The 26,738-nt window shown below is 37.3% G+C and overlaps 1 protein-coding gene across 1 annotated transcript in view; it reads right to left on the bottom strand.

Annotated features, from left to right (window-relative positions):
- LOC109112907 (protein furry homolog-like) overlaps positions 1-25,828 on the bottom strand; it is a 73,613-nt gene extending 47,785 nt beyond the window's left edge. The window contains 2 exon segments of the mRNA XM_042747192.1: positions 1,487-1,701; positions 24,858-25,828. Coding sequence (XP_042603126.1) covers positions 1,487-1,701; positions 24,858-25,065 — 423 coding nt within the window. The 5' untranslated portion in view covers positions 25,066-25,828.
- Positions 25,829-26,738: the final 910 nt, after the last annotated feature.

Here is a 26,738-nt window from a genome sequence, read left to right as displayed (position 1 = left end):
CATTTATTAAATTATCTTACTGACCCCAGACAAAGATAATATTATATAATTTCATTAAAGATCACACAAGTTCGACAGTGATTTTTAATGCATTCTTTCATTTATAAATATACATCACAAATGGTCATGTATCCAGTACATTTGTACACTATTGAACACTATTAAAGATATTCTCCATTAAAATTCATTTTCATCTGAATAAAAAGCAGTTAAGTGAAACAGTGATGAAATTGAGAATGACTTTGTTTCACTAATGTGAATTTATACCCCAACGCGAGTCATTTGAGTGAGGAATTACCCCAGTTTTTAGACATATATTTCAGGCCCTGAGAAATTGAATCACTCTTCAGTCTATTTTCAGTAATTCTGTAGTTAATGTAGACTGTAAAAAGACTCAAGCACTCCTGGTTAATGGCATTTGAATGCTCTGTTATCTGGTTTACATTTGAACAAACACTTTACTATGAGGGAGAAGTTCAAAGTCAGAGAGCTGAACGTCAGTGTTTTCTAAAGCAGCTCCTCTCTGCAGCCTCTTAATGCAGTCATTACCAGTTTAAACTCTTGCTGAGAGAGAGCTCAATCTACCACTGAGTAAACACACAAGGAGAGAGAGGAGGGAACACAGAGAGGAAGCATTTAAGGACAAATCTGGAGAGAGAGAATGTGTGTATTTCAGCACGAGGGGCTCTGAGAAGAATCCAACAGAACAGCATTCCAAGAATCCAAACCCCTGCTTCTGTTTCCGGGAATACATGGGGAAGTGTATGTGTGTGTTCTGTTCAGACACAACCTTTGAAAAAGCACACAACTGCCTCTCTTTTTCACAAAATAAACCAACATGGTTTCGAAGCACAACTACTGACCTTTCACCTCAATCCCTGAGGGTATGGGTAACTCAAAACTCATCTTCACCAGGATTCTGCAAACTTCTGGACATGAAGTGCCATTTCACTGTCATATCAACACCCTGCACTACCATTCAAATGTAATTTATTGATGGCAAAGCTGAATTTTCAGCATAATTACTTTAGTCTTCAGTGTCACATGATCCTTCAGAAATCTGCTCAAGTAGCATTTATTATTATTACTAATGTTGAAAACAGTTGTGCTTCAGTGCAAACAAATACTGTATATATTTTTTGGGGACTTTTTGATGAATAGAAGGGTCTAAAGAACAGCTTTTAATTGATACAGAAATCTTTCATTTTAAATGTCTTTACTGTCACTTTATCAATTTAATGCATCCTTCCTAAATAAAATAATTTTAAAAAATTATTATTTTAAATGCAATGCAATCTATTTATATTACCAGAGCTCAAATGTAAAAGTTTTTGTTTCTGCATGAATGGTTTTTTTTTTACCATCCCTGATGACATTTTCATAGGATCCACCATTATTATTATTATTATTATTTTTTAATTACTGCATTTTTATATTTGCTAGAAATAGAAATAGTTTTCTGTATACAATTTTGGGCAATACTCACCAGTGGTTCAGCCATGACCACCTCGATCTTCTTCTCAGCGAGTACAGCAAACTCTGCGAAGAGGCTCTTGATGACAAACTCCCCGGGCTTGAGCTCGGGGTCGATGGTGATGCTGGACATGGTGGAGGGGTGGATGCTACGCTTCTCCCAGCTGGCAGGGGCTGAGGGGGATGTTCCTCGCCTACTCACACTGCTGTTGTTTACAGGGACAGAGGCTGTCAAACAAGAGAGACAGTTATGTAGCATTACAAAGCATTTTGAATGCACAAAAAAAAGGTTATGAAGTGCTCAAGTAGAAAAGACAAAATGTAATTCTTTTGGCATTAAAAGTCTAAGGAGTTCTTTAATGATTGAAAGTTGTGTGCATCACAATATGATCAGATCAAGTTGCTGATAATTACATTTTAAAGAGCTATCTCAAAAGAAAAAGCACACAAATTTTGAAATTTAAATTAATTTGTAACTATAACAACCCAGAACTGATCTTTCACCCTAAACCACATCCCTAGTACAATATATGCCGCCCCAATGCCTGTCTGCCATTGTCTGGGACAAACAAGTTAGCTTCCAGCTAAACATCTTATTACAATTACTGCTGGACGTTGCTATGTTGAACCTCTCAAAAAATTAAGCTGTGACTCTGTGGCACTATTAAAAAACAGTTTTAGACTTCAGACTTTAGACTCATCTATGAATGGCTTACTTATAGCCGTCTGAGCACATTAAAAGTCAACATGCTGTCAATAAAAGGCTATTTATTTTTCCGAACACATTTCCTTAATTTGACTGATTGTTTCATTATTTTAAAAAGGCCAAAAACCAACAAACAAACACTCATGTTGGGTTTTTGTGTTTTATGAGAACAGTCCATAGCCGTAACGATTTTTTTACTGAAAATTTTTATATTCTATCCCCTACCCCTAAACCTTACCCATACAGAAATGCAAAAAATCTTCATCACTATTATTCTGATCAATACCGAGAACATGTTTATTTAACACACATACTCATCAGCTTTGTTAACATTGTGCACTTATAAATAAAAAAAAAAAAATCGTATAAGCAGTGTATTTCATTGAATTTTAAATATAATTCAATTGAAAAACAAACAAATAAAAAAGATAAAATTAAATATAAATTAAAATAAATTTACAATACATAAGCATTTGACTGAATAAAACAAATAAAAATAAAATAAAAAGATTTAATTTGATTTAATGCTCAGTCCTAAGTAGTCTGAAATTCTAAAGCATTCAAATGCAATGAGTGCAATGACACCCTGTTTTTCTTGAGCACAGATAAAGACTGCATGTGTGGATTAAGGTACAACTCACATTTTTCAATCATGAATGACATGAATGCAGAAAGACTGGAAAAACTGTGCGTGTGCGTGTGTGTGTGTGTGTGTGTGTGTGTGTGTGGCACATGTCAACTCTGCTCAGGAAATCCCTGCCCTTGTCTCCCACAGGTTGCTGGAGAAACCATGATGAGGCGAGAGAAGTTCAAACAATAATAGGAGGATGAACAAAAAAAAAATCTCTGTGAAACTGAATGAGTTTTTCAGAGAAAGCAGGGTCACACCTAGCAACTCCCAGATCTCCCACAATAATAAAACAAAAACATACATGCACTCAGAGGACGAGAGAGAGAGAGAGAGAGACACGCAAGACTCCATCCCCAAAGCTGTTTGCGTGTTTGTTTGTCTATGTACAAACACTCACTCTTTGTTTCCTGTTTAGCAACACCACCCCATCCCTATGATGTCACACTGCCAGCTTTCATTGGCCGGTAGTGTAACAGGGTACCCAGGCCTTATATCTGATTGGCCCGTGGGCCTGCTGATGGGCATTCTAACATTGTTTGTACTTTTCCACTCAGTGATGAAGAAAGGATGAGCAAAAGAAGTGAGGAGGAAAAATGCAAGTCTCCCTCTCTGTTCATCTTTCTCTTCATTCCTCTAGAGGATGTGCTGGATAATTTGTGACACACTGGGCTGCATTGCTGACCCCATAGCACACATTTGTGCCTCAGAGTGAGGCAGACAGTCACATGGAATGAAGTCACACACAGGGACCATTAATGCATAGTCTGTTTGTTGCTCGCTAGGACATTCTGATACTCTGAGCTACACAAGACATGATTCCCTGAATGCATGTGAACTCACACAGCTGAGCACTGTGTGCTTTAGCACTCCCACTTACTGTCAGAAATGCCATTCGGACAAGATTAGTGCCTAAAAGACTTTTGAGTCACACTTAATGACATATCTTGTCATTTGTGATTAAAAATCTTTTTAGCATTTGAAATCAATTCAATCATAAATACTTAGGATGCAAATATGAATCAGTTCAATTGATTCACTGAAAAGAACCATCTCGTATCAGCTACCTTTCATCAGATTATTTATTACATACCTTTTAGTGTCATTTGTGATTGATTATCAGTGATGAAATCAGTTTATTATTTCAGACCAATTTAATGAATCATTAAGATCGATTTTTGGTTAAACAGATTTTTAAAAGAAAAAAAAAAAAAAAGTAATTTCAGATCAATTAATTTACATTAGATGGCATTTAAAGTCATTTGTGATTATTACTAGATTGGGATTTTTTTAAATAGTTTCATAATTTCTGACCAATTCACTGAATGCATTATTAAGACTGATTTTTGGTTCAACTGATTCTTTGCAAAAATAAATGGACTTTTAAGGGCAGTTTGCTCAAGATCAATATGTAGCAGACTAAATATTTTTGATCAAAGCAAAATTTGAAAATGTCCATTTACATTATTCAATGTTGTTTTTTTCACAATTAAAATAGATTCACAAATAATTTTCCTTTTTAAACATACAGTAGGATCTTGTGATTTCGTTAGCTGAAAAATAGTAGGTAACTTACTCCAAATTTTTTAAAAAGAAAAACAGACAATTCAAAACTAAATTAGTATGTCTCTGGGAGTCGCATGTCTGCAGAACTCAGATTTACCTAAATTCCTCAGGGAAACAAGTCCCATCCAAATAGGGCTTTAATTGGGTAAGTGAGATGCAAACAGAGTCACACACACACAAACGCTATGATTTCCAGGACAGAGACATGTGGATGTGGTCTGTCCAACAGAAAGCAGGCTGATCACACACAGAGATCAAATAACCTCAATGACATCACCATCTACATTATGCTCAGCTAGCCGAAGCCTGACACAGCCAGAGGTGATCACTGCACTAAATCACAGGAGTGTGTGATGACATGCTTGACGCAGTTTAGGTACCAAAGACCGCACTCAGGAGTGAAAAGTTGATAGTCTCCTAAAAGTTCATCAAGTGAGGCAGGAGCAACCTGCATGCCACATACCCACAAAACTGTTACAGATAATTTTCCACTCCAAATTGTGAAAATAAAATTCTCTAAGTGACTATACAGTATTCTGCACTCCACCAAACCAATCTAAAATACAAGAAACAACTATGCAAACACAGGAAAATAAATGCTCTACATATTTAACGTGTTCTTGCGCTAATGTGGCCATAATTAAACTGAACACTCATCAGGGCACAAGAGATGCCTTTAAATTTCTGCCTTCAAATGCTATTAAACCAGATGTGTTATGATTCAGGTATTTAGCTAAAAACAGGTAAATAAACTCTACAAAACATGCTTAAAAAGGTCACATGACGTTGCTAAAAAGAACATTATTTTGTGTATTTGGTGTAATGCAATGTGTTTATGCAGTTTAAGGTTAAAAAAAAAAACACATTTTCCATATAATGTACATTATTGTTTCTCCTCTATGCCCCACCTTTCTGAAACGCATCGATTTTTACAAAGCTCATAGTTCTAAAAAAGCGAGGTGTGCTCTGATTGGCCAGATATCCAGTGCGTTGTGATTGGCCGAATGCCTCAAGCATGTGACCCCTTAACATACTGTGATGCTGACTCCCAGAAGGATGAGACTCAGTCCAGCTGCTTTGCTCGTGCACATCCCATCATCGGTTCTCTTTTAGCAGTTCAGTCAATGTACTGTTAGGAGTAACTGAATAACTCGGGATATTGGTTTATTTTCACATCAGAGGAAGTGTCAGGCATGTTTATAAACTGAATAATTTAAGTAATTTGTGGATTAGTGCGTACTGGAGATGCGAACCATTTCAAACGATTCAGTTCGATTTGGTGAACTGGTGTGACCAGCTCACTAAGAAGATCCTGTTAAATAGAAAGATTCATTTGTTATATGGACATCACTAGACGAGACAAAACCAATAAATCCCATTACAAACGAGGCATTTGTTGCATCCAGTGGGGACATAATTACTGATTATAATGACTGATACTGTCTTTTTATGCCTTGCGTTGCGTATCGTGCTACGTAAACATAAAACCATGTCTGCATTTGTGATCAGAGAAACAACAAACAACAAGCGCTACTCTACACTGCTCAGAACTCACGTTTGAATCATCATTGGCAAATTATTTAAATATAAAAAACGTACTTACAGGCTGTGAGTCAGAAGCGCCAGACTGTCCTTGCAAAGTTGGAACTGCCCAACTTTATAGAAAGCCTTTGTGCCACAGACACACAGGAAACAGTCCTTATCCTACATAAAATGCGCAGCACACATCTGAATATTTGGGTTGAACTTATTCTGGAACAGTGTTAAAATACAACTTAACCACTGATTTCTAGTTGTGTCCCCTTTTGGAAGGCCAAACAAAGTAGTTTCGCTTTCACAATGAAACACACAGCGACTCCACAACATGGCAGCAGTGGCAACAGCGAGAATAAAAGTTACGCCTTCTTACTTTGCGTGAACATTTTATGCAAATCTTCCCACATTGTGACGTAGACGTGGGGGTGTGTTAGAACAAGCCATTTTAGGGGGGTGTGGTTGACTCTTAACTTCTATAAAGAATATCTCTTTGGATTTGAGACTTTAATCTTTGCAACTTTACAAGATCTTCTTTATGCATCAAGAGCTTGTAACACTACAAAGAGAATGGAAAACTTGAAATCGCATCATATGACCCCTTTAAGCAGTCGGCAAAACTGCTAAGCCACCTTTTTAAGATCACCGACATTTTAATACAATTGTCACTTTTGTTGGTGATTGTGAAAGCAGCCATTACAGTCTAGTGGTTGACCGATTTATCGGTTTTGCCGATTAATCGGCACCGATAGTTGATTGGCGGAACTATCATTTATCTGCAAAAATCCATGCCGATAGTTTTCCGGGTTGCGTCCGTTGCTGGAGTGGCTGAGAAGGGTCCGCTGCCATTATACAGTACGAAATCACTAACAGCACGTGTTGTTTGTTTTTACACGTGACACTGCTTACTACACAGAGTGGGTAACTTCAAACGTACATTTAAATGCAGCCGACAGAAAATCCTGCCGTGGAACAGAGCGACATTCACATAGTTTTCCATTAAATTACATTATATTTGTACATAGTTAATGTACATAATGACTTCAGCTTAGGCTATAAAATATGTATGTGCTCTTATCTGTTGCTTTAATACAGTCTGTATGCTTCATATAGAGAGCTGTAATACAGATTGCACTTTCTCTTTCCCTTTGCTCTGTTTTTTTAAACACCAAACTTCAAACTCATTTATGCCACATTGTTCAGTCTTGAAACAAACTCCATTTGGTGATTAAATAAATTGCTTTTTAGACTGCTGCTTGAATTGAATGTGACGCGTGTGGTGTGTGACTTCGCCTAAACGCAGCGCTGCACTTTGTGGTGCATTCGTACGGGATAAGCGAAGCCTGTGATTTTGCTCAAATTTACTGACTTATCTCCCGGATACCCGGATGTCAAGGCTTTGAGAGTCCCATTATGGTCCGGTTAGATGGATTTAAAAAAAAGAAACTAATATAGTCTCGTGTGCTGTGTCATTTACATTTCACCAAGTTAAAATAATATCTCGAGTTTTATGATTGATTTATTTGTAACAAATTAACCTCAAAACATTTTCAGCTTTATCTTTCTGCAAATTGTATGGTGTAGTGATATGACAGCACCCAAAATACTACCAAACTCTCCAATGCAGCTCCATTCTTCGTGAAAGATGGATAAAAAGACACACAGGAAACAAAAACCTTGAAAAATGATATACGACCTGCCAAATGCTGGCCAAATCACAGAGATGGCGATTCGCACGGAACTAATATTAGCACAGGACCTCGGTTTTCAGTAAAAAGTGGTAGGTCATTTGCGGGGGAATTTTTACTTTACAAATTACATACATGGCCGATTTGCATGGGATTAAGATCACAGACAACCTCTGCAATTATTACAAATGACTAGAGGTCACCAGGTAATACTAATCCCGTGCGAATAGGGATTTATATATATATATATATATATATATATATATATATATATATATATATATATATATATATATATATATATATATATATATATTATTTTGATTAGATAATCATGGGTGTTCTAAAATAGAAGCAAATAAAGTGCGAGAATACACATACAATATCAATAATATATGTATGTAATTTTAATGCTATGGCCTTGTGTACTGTAGATATTTAAAGATGGCCATCTTTAAGCATGACTGATTAAATTAAAATGGTAATAATTAACAGTAAGAATCCATTTGTAATATTAATGAAAGCTGTAGAAGTATTGTTCCTAGTGTGTTCATTTCAACTTTTACTATTACTAATAGGCTACATTTTTAAATTTTAAAGTTTCTTTTTTTAACATTAGTAAACTATGAAATAACTTTAATGATCAATATAATAATTAATATTAATATGTTTATTCATTTACAAAGTATGGTTCAGTACTGCTACTGGTTTTCTAAAAATAGTAAAGCACTGTTTTAGTTTTCGTATGGTATCCATTTTAAAAACTATCGGTTGATTAATCGGTATCGGCCAGTGTGGTCCAACCTAGCTATTGGTAAAATCCACTATTGGTTGACCTCTATTACAGTCCACTTATTAACCATAGTAAAATTTACAAATAAAGAATGCATTAATATAGCCAAGCAAAAACAATATGTCTGAAAGAACAACACAGTACGTTTTCTAGGACTAATCACTTTAAATAATTATGTAATAATTATTCTGGATGTAATGATTCATAACCGCCCAAGCTACTGTCCAATGGAAATTAAAGACTTCCCATACAGTACTGGGCCCCTTGATGAAATGCTGAAAATACAGTTATGACACTTTCCTTTTGCAAAAAAAAAAAAAAAAAAAAAAAAAAAAAAAATGCAGCCATTTCAACCAAAACTTTCTCTGAATCATCTGTGGTGGTCTTACACCTGCTTAATGCATGATGAAGTTTAAAAGGGCTATGTTTGTGTGTTTGAAAGAGGGAGAGATTAATCTGCTATGGTTCTAATAAAGTGTCAACATTATTTCTGCAGTGTCTCAACATGCCCAGATTCCACTGATCTCTCTGATCAAGTCTCTCTGCAGACCTACAGATAGTTTCAACAGAATTCATCTACAGCTTTCTCTTTTATGTAGCTCTTATTTGGAGACATAAAGTTATGTCTTGGGCCTGACTTCTAAGCAGAGACAGGCAATGGGAAGAGTGGAAAACTCCACTGGTTCAGTTGGATGTCACCAGCTCTTGAAACTAGTTCTCGCTCCTCGTTGTTTGAACAGAGAGGCCCAATGCACGGGAACTGTCACCAACACTGGAGGGAGGAAAAGCGAGAGAGACTTACTGTTGCATGCCAACTCCAAGTGACATCTCTCCAATGGTGCTGGACGTTACTAGTTGTTGATGTACTTAACCCAAGTCAACAGTGACTATGAGCTGTGAAGTGAAAACATCTCACCAAATATGATAAACCCAAAAAACAGTGGATGTTAATGCTAATGGAAAGCACAACCATAGCAGTGAGTTTCAGAAAGTGCTCAAAAGTAGTGTTTTTTGGATATGAAATGCAGAATTTTTCTTTAACTTCAGCTGGACCTGCAGCACATGACTCCTGCTCAATGACACAGAGAAATAATCCACAAGAACTCCATCTACATCCGGAAATGAATCAGCTGCATTTTAAAAAGCACAAGCTCACAAAGAGGACGGATTGCTCAAGCATCTGTGTGAGATGCAAAGTGGAAAACTGCATAACTAGGGACAAAATTAATAATCACACTTCACTGAGAACCGCATGTTAATAACAGATGCAACACTGTCTAATTTCAGAGATCCAAAAATAAATTTTGAATCATTGTTCATAATACATGCAAAGTGGCAAAACTTAAAGTCTAACCTTGTGAATAAAATCAAATAAAATGGTTTTAAAAAATCTATAACTAATGTGAATGTATGAATCATTACATTTAATTCCAAAAACACACATTCACAGACTCAGACAACCTCAAGAAGAAGACTCCAGCACAGTCCTAAAAAAAATAGGTACAAAAACAAAGTATATTCCTAAGAAATACATTATGTGCCAGTGGTTGCATATACGTGTGTGCGCATCTACATCACTATGCATGCATGTATGATTACGATCCTATTCCTCTTTTTCTCCATTGGGATTGCTAATGTTTCCTTTCATTGATCGGACTCTTTACTGGCTCTTCCACCATTATCCTACACGCCACTTCCTTTGCTGTCAGACCTTCATCACGTGAAACCCAAGACCTTCAAAGAGGACATCAGACGAAGGGAGGACAGAAAAAGGTGGAGAATCTGGCGAGGAGCAGAAGACGATGACAGAGCCACACTGCAGAACACAGAGTCAGCAGTTGCACACACACAAACCTGTACTGTTCAGAAGTGCCTATAGACCCGAGAGGGGGGAGTGTGGGTGGTTTTTTGAATATATAGTGTTGTAGATCTAGTTTTGTGATGTGAAAGATATAAAAATGTGTTTTTGACTGTGTGATGTTTTTTGTGACATATGTTTTGTGAAGTGTGTGCTCTACTGACACTACTAACTGAAGCAACATTGACCAACATCGAGTTACACTAATCTGCGTCTATGCAGAGGAGAGGGTGTGTATGCAGGCCTGTCGCAGCCAGCACTTTTTAGCAACCATCATGAACTATCCCGGACTATATACGCAAAAAGCTGGACATTTTATCTTAATAAAGCACATGGTGTATTCATCAGAGTGTGTTACTCACAGTTCCCACTCCAGGACTTAAGCAGAGACTTGATGCTGATCTCAAAGAACACAGAATCCGGCAGACTCAGCATGACGCCACCAGAGGACTGTGGGTAAAAAGAAGGCACTGGTTTCTCCAGCCAGTCCTGCTGGCTCTGCACTCCAAACGTCTGTCGCACTCACCCGCGCATCCCGTCTTGTCTGCAGGCAGGCAAAGTTTCAGCCTCTGCCTGGGCTTGTGAAGAAGCGCATGCTGCTGAACGCACAGTGACACACACGTGTGCTCGTCCACATACACACACCCTCAGATCAGCTGCAGGGCTCTGAGAGGCCCATAAGGATCCAACAGAGTGGAAGCACCTCAAGCAAGACGAATCGCGACAAGACAATCAACAAAAACATGAATATGTTGTTTCCTCAGACTGCTTGTGGGAGTATCATCCGCTCCATCCAGCCCGGAATGCTGCATGGGGAAACTTTGTTCTGAGAATGTGTGAGCGTCTGAGTGAATGAGGGAATGGTGAGGATGGACTCCCAGCAGAGAGTAGCAACGCTCCCTCACTCGTGTAACTCTTCCTGTCCACGATGGGTCCTAGAGCTCAGAGGATAAACGGTTGCTCTCATTCACTCCGTATGGTTTAACAGCGCTGGCGCTGGCTCTCACTCTCCCGTCACCCTCCCTCTCTCTTGCTCTCACTCTGTGAAGAGAGCGTTTGTTTCAATGGCAAAATAGAAGGAGGGGAGGCTGATGTCATCAGCACGCTGCTAGCCTGCTCTGGCTTCACTCCAGCACTTCAAATACATGTCATTACGACTACCGCCTTGCTCTTTCTGACTCTCTCCTCTCTTTCTACATCCTTTTCTTTGGAGGCTTGTGAAAACGCACACTTCCTGTACCAACACTTATGTGTCACTAGCAACTGCAGTAAAGTCAGAGAGGGAGGGAAAAAGAGAGAGTGAGAGAGAATGGAATCTAGAGGAGGTGTGTGAGACAGTGGTGACGTAAGTATCATTGACTCAAACAGTACAGATGAAAAGCATATACGGAAGTATGCTGAAGAAAACAAGTCACGTCCAATGTCAATTACAGTCCACCAAACCCCAAAAATCATCAAAATATTTGACTATCTACACAGCTCACTTTTTATTTTAGATATTAGACAATGTTGTGGCACCATGGAAGTAGTACACATTAATATTTCAATAAAATAAAGACATATTCCATATTTACACAAAATCATTTAGTATTTTGTTTTGATTGTATTTAAAAATTACATGCACGTGCACACACACACACACACAAATCTATACACATACTGTACATATAGAACAAAGACTCTATTGCTAACGAAAATATTTACGGAAGTTCACATTTGGTTTCATTTACAACCAACTAATGTTTTTAACATGTAAAATCCTCAAGCTTTTATTTTAGTGAAGAATAGGTTAAATGCTGTAAATTTCTGTCCAGGAAAAGTTGGAAATTATGCAAATATTAATAAAAATAAAGTGTAGGCTATCCAGCGCAAATTGCATTCCAAAATGCATGTTAAAGTCACAGAACTTGCAGATAATTCAATTTGATAAATTGCAAATTAATCAAATAAATTGCCATTTTATTTTCATTTATTTCATTCATCATTTGCTTATTTGAATGTCTTATTTGTTTTAATCAATTATTAGCTTTTTATCAACTCACAAACCCCTGTATGGAAACCTTGCTTTAGGACATTCCTTCATTCATAATATGACTGGGCAGCTCCAGACTACATATCTATGTTTGTTACATTTCAAAGTGGAAACTGTCTGTCTAAAAATACCGAAATGTTCCCCTAGGTTCAAAACATATACATTACACAGGCGGGTGACTGTTTGGAAAAGTCGCACCCCTGCAATTTACATTGACGCACTGACATCCACACACACAGCTGGACTGAGTGATGCTTGACCTATGAGGTAACCGATGCCCTGCTTGCAGAAGAGGGTGCAGCAGCCCGGGTCTATTAATTGAAGAATGAGAGAGCAGTGTTGTGAGATCAGACGGAGCTGACTCACACCCTCATCTGACATAACATGTAAAACAAACAGCTTAAGCTAAGCATACTTTCACAATGATATATCTGACTGCATTGTTTTTTCACTGCTTCCAAAGCTGGGCGATATACTGGATTCTCACAATATACTCATAATGATTTTTAATGCCAGTAAAAATTATGCAGCACTATGAATATCACAAAGCTGTAATTACCTTTTCATAGGGCTATTTTAGTCTAATTTAATTTTGATTATATCTCTTGCGCCTGTGTTAAGGATTTCATAGTTTCTCTGATTTTAACTTCAGTAACAAAAACAAATAACAAGAGTTCAGTTCAAACTGTTCAAACAATTCAAAACTCAACGGATTGAACAATTGTTTTGCATTAGCTAAAAATGTCTCCATGTTTCATGTCAAATGTCTAATGCCTGTTTTTTATATTATTATTCAAATGTTTTGGTGCAAAATAAACAGAAGTAATCACTGCTGTTTATTGCTATATTGGTGGATATAAATGATAAATGAAATATCCATCTTCTTTGGGAAAACAGCAGGGCTCTCATTTCTGTGCTTGAAAACTAATGTTAGACCTTACTTTATTTTTAGCTTTGTTATATTTTATCTGTGCTTGAAATGTTTATTTGTTCTTATTTTATTACTGATGGTTCACTTGCTTTTAATAAATGTTTGACCTTTTATTAGTTATGCTACTAATTTTTGCTGTGGTATTGCGGTGGCTACTAAAATCTGAAGAATGCAAGGGATTTTGTCATTTTGCAAGCTCTGAACAGCATGGAAATTATGCCAAGATTATTTGTAACTAAACTTTTTCTGTTTTTTAGTTACATTTAAACAAGTATTTTTACTGTTAAGTACTAAAGTAGTAATATAATAAAATTAAAACAAATTATATTAAATAATATAAAATGAAATATAACATTAAATAAAACTTTCACATTTAAATGGAAATGTAAACACCATTATAGAAATATATGCAAAAATACTAAAATAATCTTGAATCTTTGGATCTCCAAATATTTAGAAAATATTAAATCAAATACAAAAATTAAATGAAAAATATTGAGATTTTCTTTTAACAATATTACTCCACCCTAGCAAACAAAAAAAGACAGAAACCCACATGATTTATATAAGTGTGTGTATATCAGGGGTGTAACGGTTCACAAAATTCACAGTTCGGTTCGATATGTTTTCGTGTCAAGGTTCGGTATGTTTTCGATAAGGGGGCAGGGAAATTGGTAAGAAAAAATTTCTGTTTAAAACATGAAGGCGAGCCAATGGATATCACACAAGCAATGTGCAAACTCTGCACACAAGTCATGCCAGTCTTAATCTCAGTCAATTTGCTATGCAGAAATTTAAAGTAAAAACAGATTAATGGAGTAACGACGGCACTTTCAGCATCTGAGGCTGCATATTCTCTCAGAGACGACGAGTCTCTTCCTTGAATCTAGGGTTGGGACGATGTCTACGAAACTGGCATTGGATGATGTCTACAGTGAAACATCGCCATGGATTGGGGGGGGGCGGGGTTACCCAAAGCATGAATCCATATTCAGAAAGGCACGGAAAACAAGTAACGATTGCTAACGGTTGTCTGTTACATTATAGAATAGGCTTGCCACGATAGACAGTGCTGATGGTTAAGCTGCAACACCGGTTATGTCCCTTGCCCACCGTCGTTTTGATTTTTTTATAGTAATAAAAATAATTTACATCAGTAAAAAAGACACTCCAATTAAAAAATGAATTCAGCTGCTCAATGCAGCTTACAGTCGCATCACGGATCAGATTTCATTTATCCAGTGAGAAGAGTGAGTTGAGCTGACTGACAAGAAAGAGTGAGGTGAGAAAGACAAGATGATGGTGGATGATTTAGTTTCGAAACGAAATGCAAAAGCACCTGTTTGGCAATATTTTGGATTTTAAAAAGCCTGTTGACTTTTGCAATTTATCTAAGGTGATTCTGGAAGTTTTTTTAAACATTTGTTTCTTATTTAATTGGTTCCACATTGTTGCTGATTTTAACTTTATTTAAACTTTGTGTCATTTATTTATTTTATTTGAGATCAAGGTGTATGCCGTGCCTCCAATCGTTCTTACTCGTTTTGCAAATAAACATTCTATGTTTCTTATTTATTTGGTTATATATTATAGTTTACTTAGCCTATTATCAGTTTTGTATTTAAACTTTATGCAAGTTATTTGTTATTTTATATTAGGCATAGCCTGTTCTATTGCATGGTGTATTTTTATTTGTTTTGTTAATATATATGTTTTATATATAGGCTAATGTGAGTTTGGCGTTGTATTTTGTTGTTGCATTCAAGTAATTGACTGCCACTAATTCGAAAGCGAAGGAAACCGAGGAAAAGAGGGAAAATTCAAAAGGAACTAAAAACGAACAATTGCTTTACACCGAATTGCTGCTATTTGAAAGTGAAAGTAAAATGCGCACCCCACGGTGATACCAGTACTACCGGTGTTGTCACACGTCGATTAACTGGTGGGAAAATTTCCTCACCATTACAACCCCAATTACAGTACATCAAATTTTACTTACCATACTTTTACTTTCCTTTAGAAACAATTATGTCACTAGCTCCTTGTTGAGAAAGATAATGTAGCTCTTGAGCGATTATGCTATTTAGCTGATAAAATTGAGGGGTAGCGCTAAAAAGTTGTTCCTGAATGTCTGAGTGTGGCCGCAACATGATCTGTGTGAGTGACTGAGCGTGTGTGTGCGTTAGATACAGTGAAGACAATGCATTAGTTTAGATTTTTATTTTTTTTTAAACGTAGAGAGTGTGTTAATTTGTGCAACGATAACCTATCAGCAATGTAAATATGATTTTTTAATATATTAGAATGGAGTACATCACAATATATATTTATTAGAATGAGTACATTATTATTTATGGGATTAAAAACAAGATGCATACAATCAGAATATTGTACCTGGTGGGGATTGCACAATGTAAACATGAAACATATGCCATTACCTATATTGTACTGTGGTACAGTTATGGAGGCCCTTCATAATGCAGAGGTAAACTGCCTGCTCTGACAATAGTAAGAAGTGGCACTATAGTATGCAGTGTTTAACAAACTGCAGTTTTACTAAATTCTGCTGAGGTGAAATTCAGTGCAGGCCTGTATCGTGATACGTATTGTGACTCTGCTGGTGATACACAGCTCTAATATATATATTAGAAGAATCAAGTCATCAATAAGCAGAAACTCTTCAACCAGCATTTCCCAGAGCCACTTCTATGATGTGCCATACGGGACAACGGTGAAAAAAACAGCATGAGACTGATCCCACCGATATCTTGCGCTTTTGGCAGAGTTTCAACCATGATCCAATTATGATAGAGCTATACTGAACTGTGCCATCCAATTGTGTAAAGCTAACGTAAGGTGGTTGGCGATACCCAGTTCAAAAAAATAACCATCCTCCATCTCCAAAGTCCTGTCACCTCGGATCACAAAGACATTAGACCATGACATCATCTGACCAGAGGCTCGAGACGAGATAAAAGAGTGCACACAAACAGATTCCACTGATACCACTCACAATCTCTCTTTCTCTATATCCGTCTCCTTCACCCTCTCTCTCCATCACTTGACTGTCCCTCCCTGCTGGAGTTATGCAAAGCGAGAAGGCAGCATTGTAAACAAACACTGGGTATAAAAGGCCGTATTGTGGAGACTGCAGCACAGACAAACATAAACATACGCACATGCACAGACAAACACATTATATGCAGTTACGCTCATGGATAAGCTGAACAGAGCTACTCCAATTGCTGGCTGAGTGAGTAAAAGATGCCATGTAATTAGTAAGAAAGCAAAAGACCACAAAGGCTTAAGAATTCTGGAAAGGTCAGTTCTCAGTTTTCCGTTTCTACACAATATTAGAACTTCAATCTGTAATGCTGTTAGTCAGAAAAAAAACTGATCGGAATGTTACTTTTAAAGATTTCCTGTGAAAGTGAGCTCCTTGTTTATCTCATGCGGTGATCTGAGAAAAGGTGTGTGATGGCAGAACATGACAATGCAACAAGAATGTTGCAATGACATTTAAGGAATAACACTTTCCTAATAATAATCTGTTTTTGTCCCTCTGCATTAACAAAGTAGTGTATCTCGGCACGTTTGTGTAAGTTAGGTTTGCTAAATGGCTGTTCCCGCATGCACCACACCCAGTAAAATAAGTCAGTCCACATGATGGCCAAAGACTGCCATCTCTCTCTCAAATACACAGTTTAGGGTAAACAGTAGGATCCTGCTCAACACAGCAGGAATGCAGCTCTACCGTCAACAGGGTGCGACTGTCACCAACTACTTTAATATACAGCAAAACATGCAGAGTCAAATCCAACTCTAGACTTACTACTGTAGATCAGATTCTGAGCAAGATATAAACATACCAATTCAAACTTAACCCCAGGTTTACAGTAACTAAACCAGTTTCTGATCTGGATCACATTCTAGTCCTGATCAAATTCCATTCAAGCTTTACAGTAACTAAATCAGATTCTAATCCAGATCTAAAGCACACAATTCAAACCATAGATTTACAGAATCTAAAGCAGATTATGATCCAGATATGCAAGGCAAACCCAAACTTCAGCCCCGGTTTACAGGAACTAAACCATATTCTGAAACAGATTCTGATCCAGATCAGAATTACGCTAAACTAAATCAGATCAAAAAAATAATCAAATCAATCTAACCTAGACAATATCTAAACCAGATTCAAGTCCAGATCAAACCCCATCCTAGGTTTACAGTCATTAAATCAGAATATGATCCAGATCAGAATTACACTCAACTAAATCAGGTTCTGATACAGATAAAAAATATTCTCAAACCCCATCCCATTCATAGGGAGTAACTATAACATATTCCTGATCCAGATCAAAAAAACATCATCAAATCAAACCCAAGCCTAGACAGTATCTAAAGCAGATTCAAATCCAGAACAGCACATTTATCCTCATTCAAATCTAATGCAGCAAACAGATGAAAAGACGAAACAGGCACTCTGTTCAGAGATCAGATGCTGATGTTTCAGAAGACAAGACTGTAAGTGCTTTTGGACAGTGCGCAGGGCATACACTGACGAACAGACGGTCTGTGAAGGCCTTTCACTCCCATGAGGCCACAGTGAAAGTGCATTTTCTGTGCATTACAGCACCCAGCATTGGGAAAAGGAGAGCCAAAAAAGGAATAAGGCGGACAGAGAGTGAATGATGGAGATGGAAAGAAAGGAGAGGGAAATGGAGAAAGAGAGACTGATCAATACGAACAGTCTGAGGTTGTGCTATTGGCTGAGGTTTTTAGCAGACAGAGCAAAGCAGGTTCCCTTGTGTGAAACTGCAACTCCCATGATGCAAAGTCCAGACAACAGCTGTGCAGAGAAGCTATAGCACAAACTTGAACTTACTGCCCTCTAATAAACATCTGAGACAGTCCTTTTTAAGGATCTTAACAAGTTTATTTTACTAGAGGTAAAACGATTACCTGTAAAAAAAGCAAACAGTACAATTCCTGTAATGAATCCAAGGTTTAGATGTTTAAATCAAAGTTCATCTTATGTGTAATGCCGTCTATGAATATAAATTGTGTAATTAAATGTTCATGAATTGTAATATCCATTTGAGTAATGTACCTAGACCGTAGACACTGAATTTAATTTTACAAAAATGAAAAGGAGGCTGTGCGGTACTGAAATATAGTCAATGGTATCAATGTGTTGTATTGTTGATACAAATTGTTCTTTTTTTGGTCAAAATGTCCATTCAAACCTGTGATCACAGTACTGTAAAACAAACTGTGAGAAATTTCAGCAGATACTGTACCAAATCTGATTTGACCACAAGACTACATTGTTTCCAGTAATGTTGGAAGCCAAGTCTTAATGAATTAGCATGAACCACTTGGCGTTCAGGAATCTGTCCCACACTGAAACATTTCAGCTGAATCACAACAACATAGCAGCAGCAGTGCAAGCTAGAGACCACAGGACACTGCACACCTTGCCAGGAACAAGCGCACCTGTCAGCACCAAACCAACAAACACACTCTGCAGAGAGAGACATTATTGCAAAGTGGTGAAACCTAGTGTGTTGGAGAGAGAGAAAGAGAGAGAGAGAGAGAGGGACATCGGGCATGCTAGCCTAACATTTCCACTGATCGCACCTCTGAGTCAGCAGACACACTCACACACATCTGCACCAGATCTCTATAACACCCTCATCCCAAAAACTGACAAACCACTGCTAAATACAGTCATGAGAAAGAAGGAATGAACAAACAAAGAAACAAACTAAGCAGGAAGAGAGGACAAAAGTAAAAATGCAAGAAAGGACAAGAAACTGAATGAAAGAAAAAAGTATGAACAAATGCAAGAAACAAGTGAAAGAATAAAAGAGAAACACAACAAGTGAGACCAAATGGAAGGGACTGAAGGAAAGAATAAAAGAATTAAGGTATGAATGAGCAAAAGTAAAACAAGAAAATGAAAAAAAAAGCAGCAATAAATCAAGCGAAAGAACAAACGAGTGAAAGGTGGGCAAATAAGCAAAGGGAAAAGTAAACAAACAAACGAGAGCAAAAAGGGACAGAAACAAAAGGACAACCAAAATAATGATGACGAATGAACAAAAGGAATTCAAAGAGAAATTGAACCAAAATGTGAAAATGAATATAAAAAAAAAAAGTGTGTACAAAAAATGAGAGCAAAATAGTGAATTAATGGGAACTAAAGGACAACTGAATTAAAGGAACAGTTCACCCAAAAATGAAAATTTTGTCACCATTTACTCACCCTTATGTCGTTCCAAACCTGTACAAGTTTCTTTCTTATGTTGAACATAAATGATGATATTTTGAAGAATGCTGGTAATCAAACAGTTGATGGTCCCCATTGACTTCCACAGTATTTCTTTCTATGGAAGTCAATGGGGACAAAAAACTGTTTGGTTCTTCAAAATACCTTCTGTGTTCAACATAAGAAAGAAACCTAAACAGGTTTGGAATGACATAAGGGTGAGTAAATTTGAACTATTCCTTTAAAGAGGGTGAACGAATAAAAGAGCAATAAAAAAATAGTAAAAAGAAAAGGAATTAATGAACAAACAATTAAAAAGGAAAGTAAAACAGTAAAAAGATTGAGATAATGAAGAAAGAATGAAAGTAGCAATGAACTAACAAACAAACGCAAAGAAACAAATTAATAAAAGGGAGTGAAAAAGCAAACAAGCAAAAGGGAGTGCAAGAGCGAAAGAAATGAAGGAGATGTGCATTGCTGATGAACTGTTTATTTTGTCAGCTTTGTCAACTACAGTGTTCAACGTTATGAACCGTCTGCAAGTGTGACCTGTTCTTAACTTGCATTTCTGCTCATCCAGTCCTGATTATAAATCACATGCTGCATGACAGAAAACACCACATGCACAAGCACTCATTTTTCCAAGATAAACTTTCATTGCTGTTTAATGAAGTTAAGTCTGATCACATGACTGTTGTAGCACAGAGAGAGAGAGAGAGACAGAGGGTGTGGCTGGAGCACAATGTGTCTGATTTACTGTGATCACTGATTCCAGATCAGTTTCCCTGAAAAGCCCTTGAGGGAACCAATATTAGACACATAACACTGCAGACTCGCCATATCCTTCCTCATGTGCATGCAGCAACCATCAGAGCAGAATAAACAGAATAAACACAATAGAGAGAGAGAGAGAGTTGTCTTTGTTGTATTTTCCTGTCAAAATAACGGCGTTCCTTTGGAATTCTTCAGCTTTTAAGAACTGCTGGGTCTTCCGGTAGTGGGTGGAACTAATGTGCAAACAGAAATCTTATTTGCTGGCGCTCACCTGTTATCGTCCCTGTTTTAATTTCAGCAAATCTATTCAAAAGAACACACAAAGCCTGATTAATATTCATGAATCTACTAGCTCACTAATCCGGAGTAATCCTTAGTGCATTTTATAGTTCTTATTAGTAGAATTCGTATCATTATTATCTTATCAGTATTTTTGTTAGGTTTTTACCCATTTTTTTTTTACAGAAACACTGAATGACCAAAAAAGCACCACCACCAGTCCGGTTAAAATGTTCAGTTAAAATGACTAATATGCATTCAAACATGGTTATCAAGTTTATTTCTAATTAATAAAGTTCTATTATTAAATACTTGTTTATTATAATACTTAACTGACTGATGTTAAGAGTGTACTTTCAGATATTTAAAAAACTGTGCCATTTTATAAAAATGTATGTATATATGTATGTATGTATATATCAGTCTGGCGAGTAAACTAAAACATTTACAAGCCAATGGAGATTCAATTGTCAAGGTGTCCACAGAAGGTTGCAGAAGCACCATTAAAACACCAATAATATCAGCAACAGCAGCAGAGAACATCAGTTATGTAACGCACTGAAGAGGGCAGGTCTATGTGATTGTGTCTGTAAAGCTGCCTTCCAGCTGAAGAAACAGGTTGAGCTGGGGATGGGCACTACCCTACCAAATAGAAAAATGGTCCTGCCAAACCAAAGAAAAATAAATGGCAACACTGACTTATTCAATATCCATTCAGAATCAAATCAAAGCAATTAAGGAGAATATGCCTCTTGAGCTTCAAGGGTCAACTACAGGCTAAAATCAAAGAGGTGGTTGATTATTTGTGAATCTATTACTAGTTACTGCAAAGGAAAACTCTCCAATAATTAAAACAATGAGATACATTTGAGGTTCACCCTGTCTAAATACAATGAGAGCTGTTTGTGTAACAACTAATTCAATAAAATCATTAATGAAAGTAATCAACAATTATTTATTTATCAATTATCGAGACTTTGTGCTGTGCAGAGAAAGAGCGCATCATAATTAAAACAATAAACACTGTTAAACATCCAAGTTAAGCTTTAAATAACCAAAATGAAACTTAAAATTTTAAATGCAACTCAATTATATATTTATAACTTACTGAAAATGAACAGTTAACTCTTGGTAACTACTTTTTTAACAGTTGTTGTGAATTCTTTCATTTCAAATCACTTTATATTTGCAACTTATATTTTTTAAACCACTTTGCAGACAGTGTATGTCATTTTATACACTATTGTTCCAAAGTTTAGGGTCAGGAATTTTTTTTTTTTAAAGACATTATTTTTTTATTTAGCAAGGATGCACTAAATAGATCAAAAGTGACAGTAAAACGTTTATAATGTTACAAAATATTTATATTATTTCAAATAAATGCTGGTCTTTTGAATTTTCTAATCTTTGGTTTCCACAAAACCATTAAGCACAACTGGCCGATGAGAATTCAGGAATAATTACATTTGAAAATGCATTAAAACAGAAAACAGTTGTAATAATATTTATCATTTTTACAGCATAAATGCAACATTGGTGAGCATTAGAGACTTATTTCTAAAAAGCCACAAACTGTTGAATGGTAGTTTATTCACTTATTTTTGCACATTGTTTAAAGGGGAGATGCAGAACATCAGATTAATTGAAAAATCAATTCAACAAATTGAGTGATACCTAGTTGCAGTATCTTTAAAAAATATAGTTACTTAAGAATGACAGGTGTGGAGCATTTAAATACATTTGGGAACATGAGCATGTCCTGGCAGGCACATTTAAAACCCAAATCCTCACCTGAACACTCAAGACTCATCAATTTAGGAAGAGTGAGGTGTGGTTTGGTTGCAATGTAAACACCTACAAACACACACACACACACACACGCATACTGACTACTACCCATGTTATAACTTTATCAGCACATACTGAGAGAAGCTCAGGCTTCAACCTTCGAAGGATACAGAAAAAAACTCTTGGTCCAGTTTGAACTGGTGTTTTCCATCATATTTGAATGCGTGGTGGTCAATTTGCATTTTGAATGCAGAGTCACATGCAGTGATGCAACATTACACTCCCCACACTGTTTTCCTGTAACCAAGGAGCTGACATACCAAGAAGAGTGGTCGTAGCTGGATCAGCCGTGAATGACACACAAAGATCCTCATTTATCCCCATATGACTCTGTCAGGGAGATGTGTTGAAGAGTCCAATACATTTATGGTCACAAATGCATTCATCTGCTTCCAGCAGCCAAGTTATGAGCAACAAAAACTGTCAACAAAAACTGTATTGCCTGATTAAATGCAGAACAGTATTCAACTTAACAATCAGTCTCTTTTCACGAAACAAAGACTTCCTTAACTTTAAAGTCGACTTTGTTTTTCTTTTTAGTACATCGGCCTAAAAATTCACTGCAAAATCTGACAGATTTCCAAATTAAAGTGGACATGCGACAGGAAAGAATTAGGGTGTAACTTTACCCTGGGGGAAAAGACTAGATGAATGGATCATTAAAAGCAGTCTATATATGTGACGCATGGTGGTTAGTGGGAAGAGCCTGGTGACAGACGCATTTGATGAAAGATTAGTTATTATTTCTTTTAAATAATATGCACCAATAAATCCATAACCAAACAGGGCACTTTAAGAGTCCATTTTGATCTGAAGAGCCTTGTATTTCTCCAGTTAGCAGTGCCTTGACATTATCTCTAGTCTACATACACTACCGTTCAAAAGTTTAGAGTCAGTCCCATTTTTTTTTTAAAGAAGTCTCTTATGCTCACCAAAGCTGCATTTATCTTACCAAAAATACAATAAACACTGTAATGTTGTGATGTATTATTACAATTAAAATAGCCTCTATTTGAGTATACTTTCAAATTAGGGTTGGGCCGATAGACAATGCCATCATCCTTCGCCAATGGCTGACTGACATCACGATGTTAAGCTGACATCGTGATTCCCCCCCAACCCCTTGCAATCCGCCGCATCCCAGTTCAGTGTTCGGAAAGAAAATGAAGTGTACTATGGAAACCCTAAAGGGAATAAATAGCCTAAGAGTTGGGAGAATTAAAAAAAATACTTCAATACTTTTTCTCGCAATTATATCCTTGGGTAAGCATAGGTGACAGTATATAAATTGCGGGCATCAAGGAGGCGCTATTGAAACCGCTTTCGATTTCACGCTGTCATTTTACTTTCACTTTCACTTTTGAGATTCGCAATCACAAGAACTCTATACTATGGAGTGGCAGTACTTACTACACATTTGACAAGATTATATGTTTGTCATTGTTGCTCAGGATCTGCAAATCATTCGCCAACATCCCATCAGACATTTATGTGGTAAGTGAACTTTCATGTACCCTGCTAGCAAGTGGCTAACCTTTTAGTGGCTCCATAGAACGTGTTATTTGTTTCATGCTTCGGGCACACCCATAACCCCGCCCCCCGATGTCATCGTCCATCCATTTCACTGTAGACATCGTCCGATGCCAATTTGGTAGACATGGCCCAACCCTATTTCAAATGTAATTTATTCCTGTTGTGGCAGCCATTACTATATTCTTCAGCGTCACATGATCCTTCAGACATCCTTCTTATATGCTAATGCTCAATAATTTTTTATTATCAATCGAAAACAGTTGTGCTTGATAGTGACATATTTTGATAAAAAAATCTTTCATATTATTATAAACTGTCCCTTTTAATCAGTTTAATATTTTCTTGCCAAAAAAGTAAAACATTTTGTTAATAATAGTAATAATAATATAATTAATAATAATAATAAAAATAATAATGTTTACTAACGCCTTTAACTTTGAACGGTAGCATAAGTGTTAAAACCTCAGATATGGTGTCTGCATGATTAACACATTATTTTGAGTCTTGCTGTCATAGCTCAAGATTGGAAATAGTGATGCTAACAATAACTCACTTTGACAAATATATCATTGTTTCAAAACAATACCAACCTGGTTCAGTGCCAATAAACTCAGAGTGATGAGATTATTTTCGTCATGACCATACTGCTCCCTTTCTGCATTTGTATTGCATAAAATACCTTAAAGTTCCTGGTTTTATACCAGCTCTCAATATTTGAATAATTCTCACTAATGACTAACTTAAGACTTCGCAGTTGGGTTACACAAAGTATTTGCATGTTCCCTCTTGTCTGCAATTTATCTTATATCACAGCTGAACTACAAACAAAAATGGTGCAAACACACACCTTGCACACACACCTCCTAATCAAACAGTCTCCTCTCTCCAACACAGTTAAAATCATGTTTGAATACCCATCCCTTCCTCTTTCCTGACGGTACCTTTGGCACGATGTCGTTGAAGACGGACAGCTGGCCGGCTAGTCAGACTGGATCCATCTTGCTCCTCTTCATTGGCCTGTGAAACCAGCCTCTTCATCCTCAGCAAGCGAGGGCCAGTCTCCCGCGGCCATACTCCCCCCACGTCCGTCGCCGGCAGCCCGCCATCCCCGGAGATGACCGTGGGAACGAGGCTCTTGAGGAATTCCATGTTTGCACTGTGACACTTTCACTCCAGGCGCCTGTGCAGGCGCACAGTGACGGCCCTGCCACCCACCATCCCCTCTGAGGAATCAGGCCGTCTGTGACTGGACCGCAGAACGGCTCCTCCACCCCAGGAAAACCACAGCTTGTCAAACTTGGACTTCACCACAGGTTCCTCTGTCGTGTCAGTTTAAACTAGAAGTGTCTATACACACACACAAGCACCCAGACGAAGTGGAGATAATCTCGATGTAATGCAGAAGCTGTCGATGGTAGATCCAAGATGAGGTACATGTGAGCACCTGTAGATCCAGCCGCTGAGTTCTTCCACCTGCCCGTACTCCACATGCCACAGGCCAGCTGTGAGCACTTCGCAAAGCGTAACCTAAAGTTCACTTGAGCTTTCACACAGCCAGAGACCAACCTTACTACCTGCCTGTTCATGCAGGATGGACTGAACACTTTGATGTGATGATTTGACAACAGTAGGTGGAGTCTTTCAGCTCGAGTGTGTTATCTGGGGGAGCAAGGACGTGTCCAACAGGAGATAATATACGCCTGGGAGAGCGTCCAATCAAAACACAGCTGCTACCAACCACGCCCAGACGTTTCTACTTTCTAAAAGAAGGGAGGGAGGAAGACTCATCTATGATGGCTAGGGAGTGCATAACAAAGTGAGAAGGCGTGGCATCTTCAGCGTGCTGCTGCGCTCTGATAAGTTTTATCAGGTTTAAAACTAGAGCAGCTCTTTACATTCCCCTCTTACGCACACACACACACACAATTCTATCTATAACTTCCCTTACATATTTCCCTTCCACTGGATGAAAAAAATGATAAAATAATACCTCAGATGGCATGCTGTAAAACAGTTAAAATGTCTCACGCCCCCACACAGACTGTTGGTTTCACTTCCAGTTTACAGCAGGGCAGTGGGTGAACTAGTTTTTGTGGCATGTTTGAAACTGCAGACTGACACGTTTGTCAAATTTTACTCTGGTAAAAACACAAACACACTCAAATAAAGGCTATTTGGACAAATAAAAAGCATAATATGAGCACATTTATACAGTGATACAAGAGAAATATTTGAGTTTTCCAGTTGGCTGGGCAAAATGTAAGGTGTCCTGAGGTAAATCAATGGAAAATGTTTGTGTTGGGAAGCATTTTGCATATGGCAGGCCTTTCTGCTGACTCACTGTAACATATTCAAATGAGCAGGCTGCTTTCGCTGACAATGGATATCGTAATACTGACACTAACTTGCTGTCTGAGCCTCCATTCAATACAATACACTAACTCTTCAGAAGAGCATGGAGTTATGGATAACTCCTAATATGCACACATTTTATCATTTCAAAGCATCTCATATGTCAACCTTGGTAAAAGTGACTTTCTTCTGAGGAACACAAACAGAGCTTTTTAGAAAATGTATCCATCTCTATGAGATTGGACCATCAAAGTTAACACTTCAAAAACCACGCAAATCAAACATGTGGTAATTCATACGACTCTAGTTGATGAATCAAATGTCTTCTGAAGTGAAACAATAGGTGTGTGTGAGAAAAACACCAATATTTTAAACTTTTTAAGCCATAAACTATAAAGCATGATGTAAGCATGTTTTGAAACTTGCATGAGAAAAAAAAAAAAAAAAAAAAAAAAAAAAAAAAAAAAAAA

This window comes from Cyprinus carpio, chromosome B20 (assembly GCF_018340385.1).
Source record: "Cyprinus carpio isolate SPL01 chromosome B20, ASM1834038v1, whole genome shotgun sequence".
Classification (NCBI taxonomy): Eukaryota; Metazoa; Chordata; class Actinopteri; order Cypriniformes; family Cyprinidae; genus Cyprinus; species Cyprinus carpio.
Note: the sequence above shows the minus strand (reverse complement) of the source record. Positions and strands in the feature narration are given on the sequence as shown.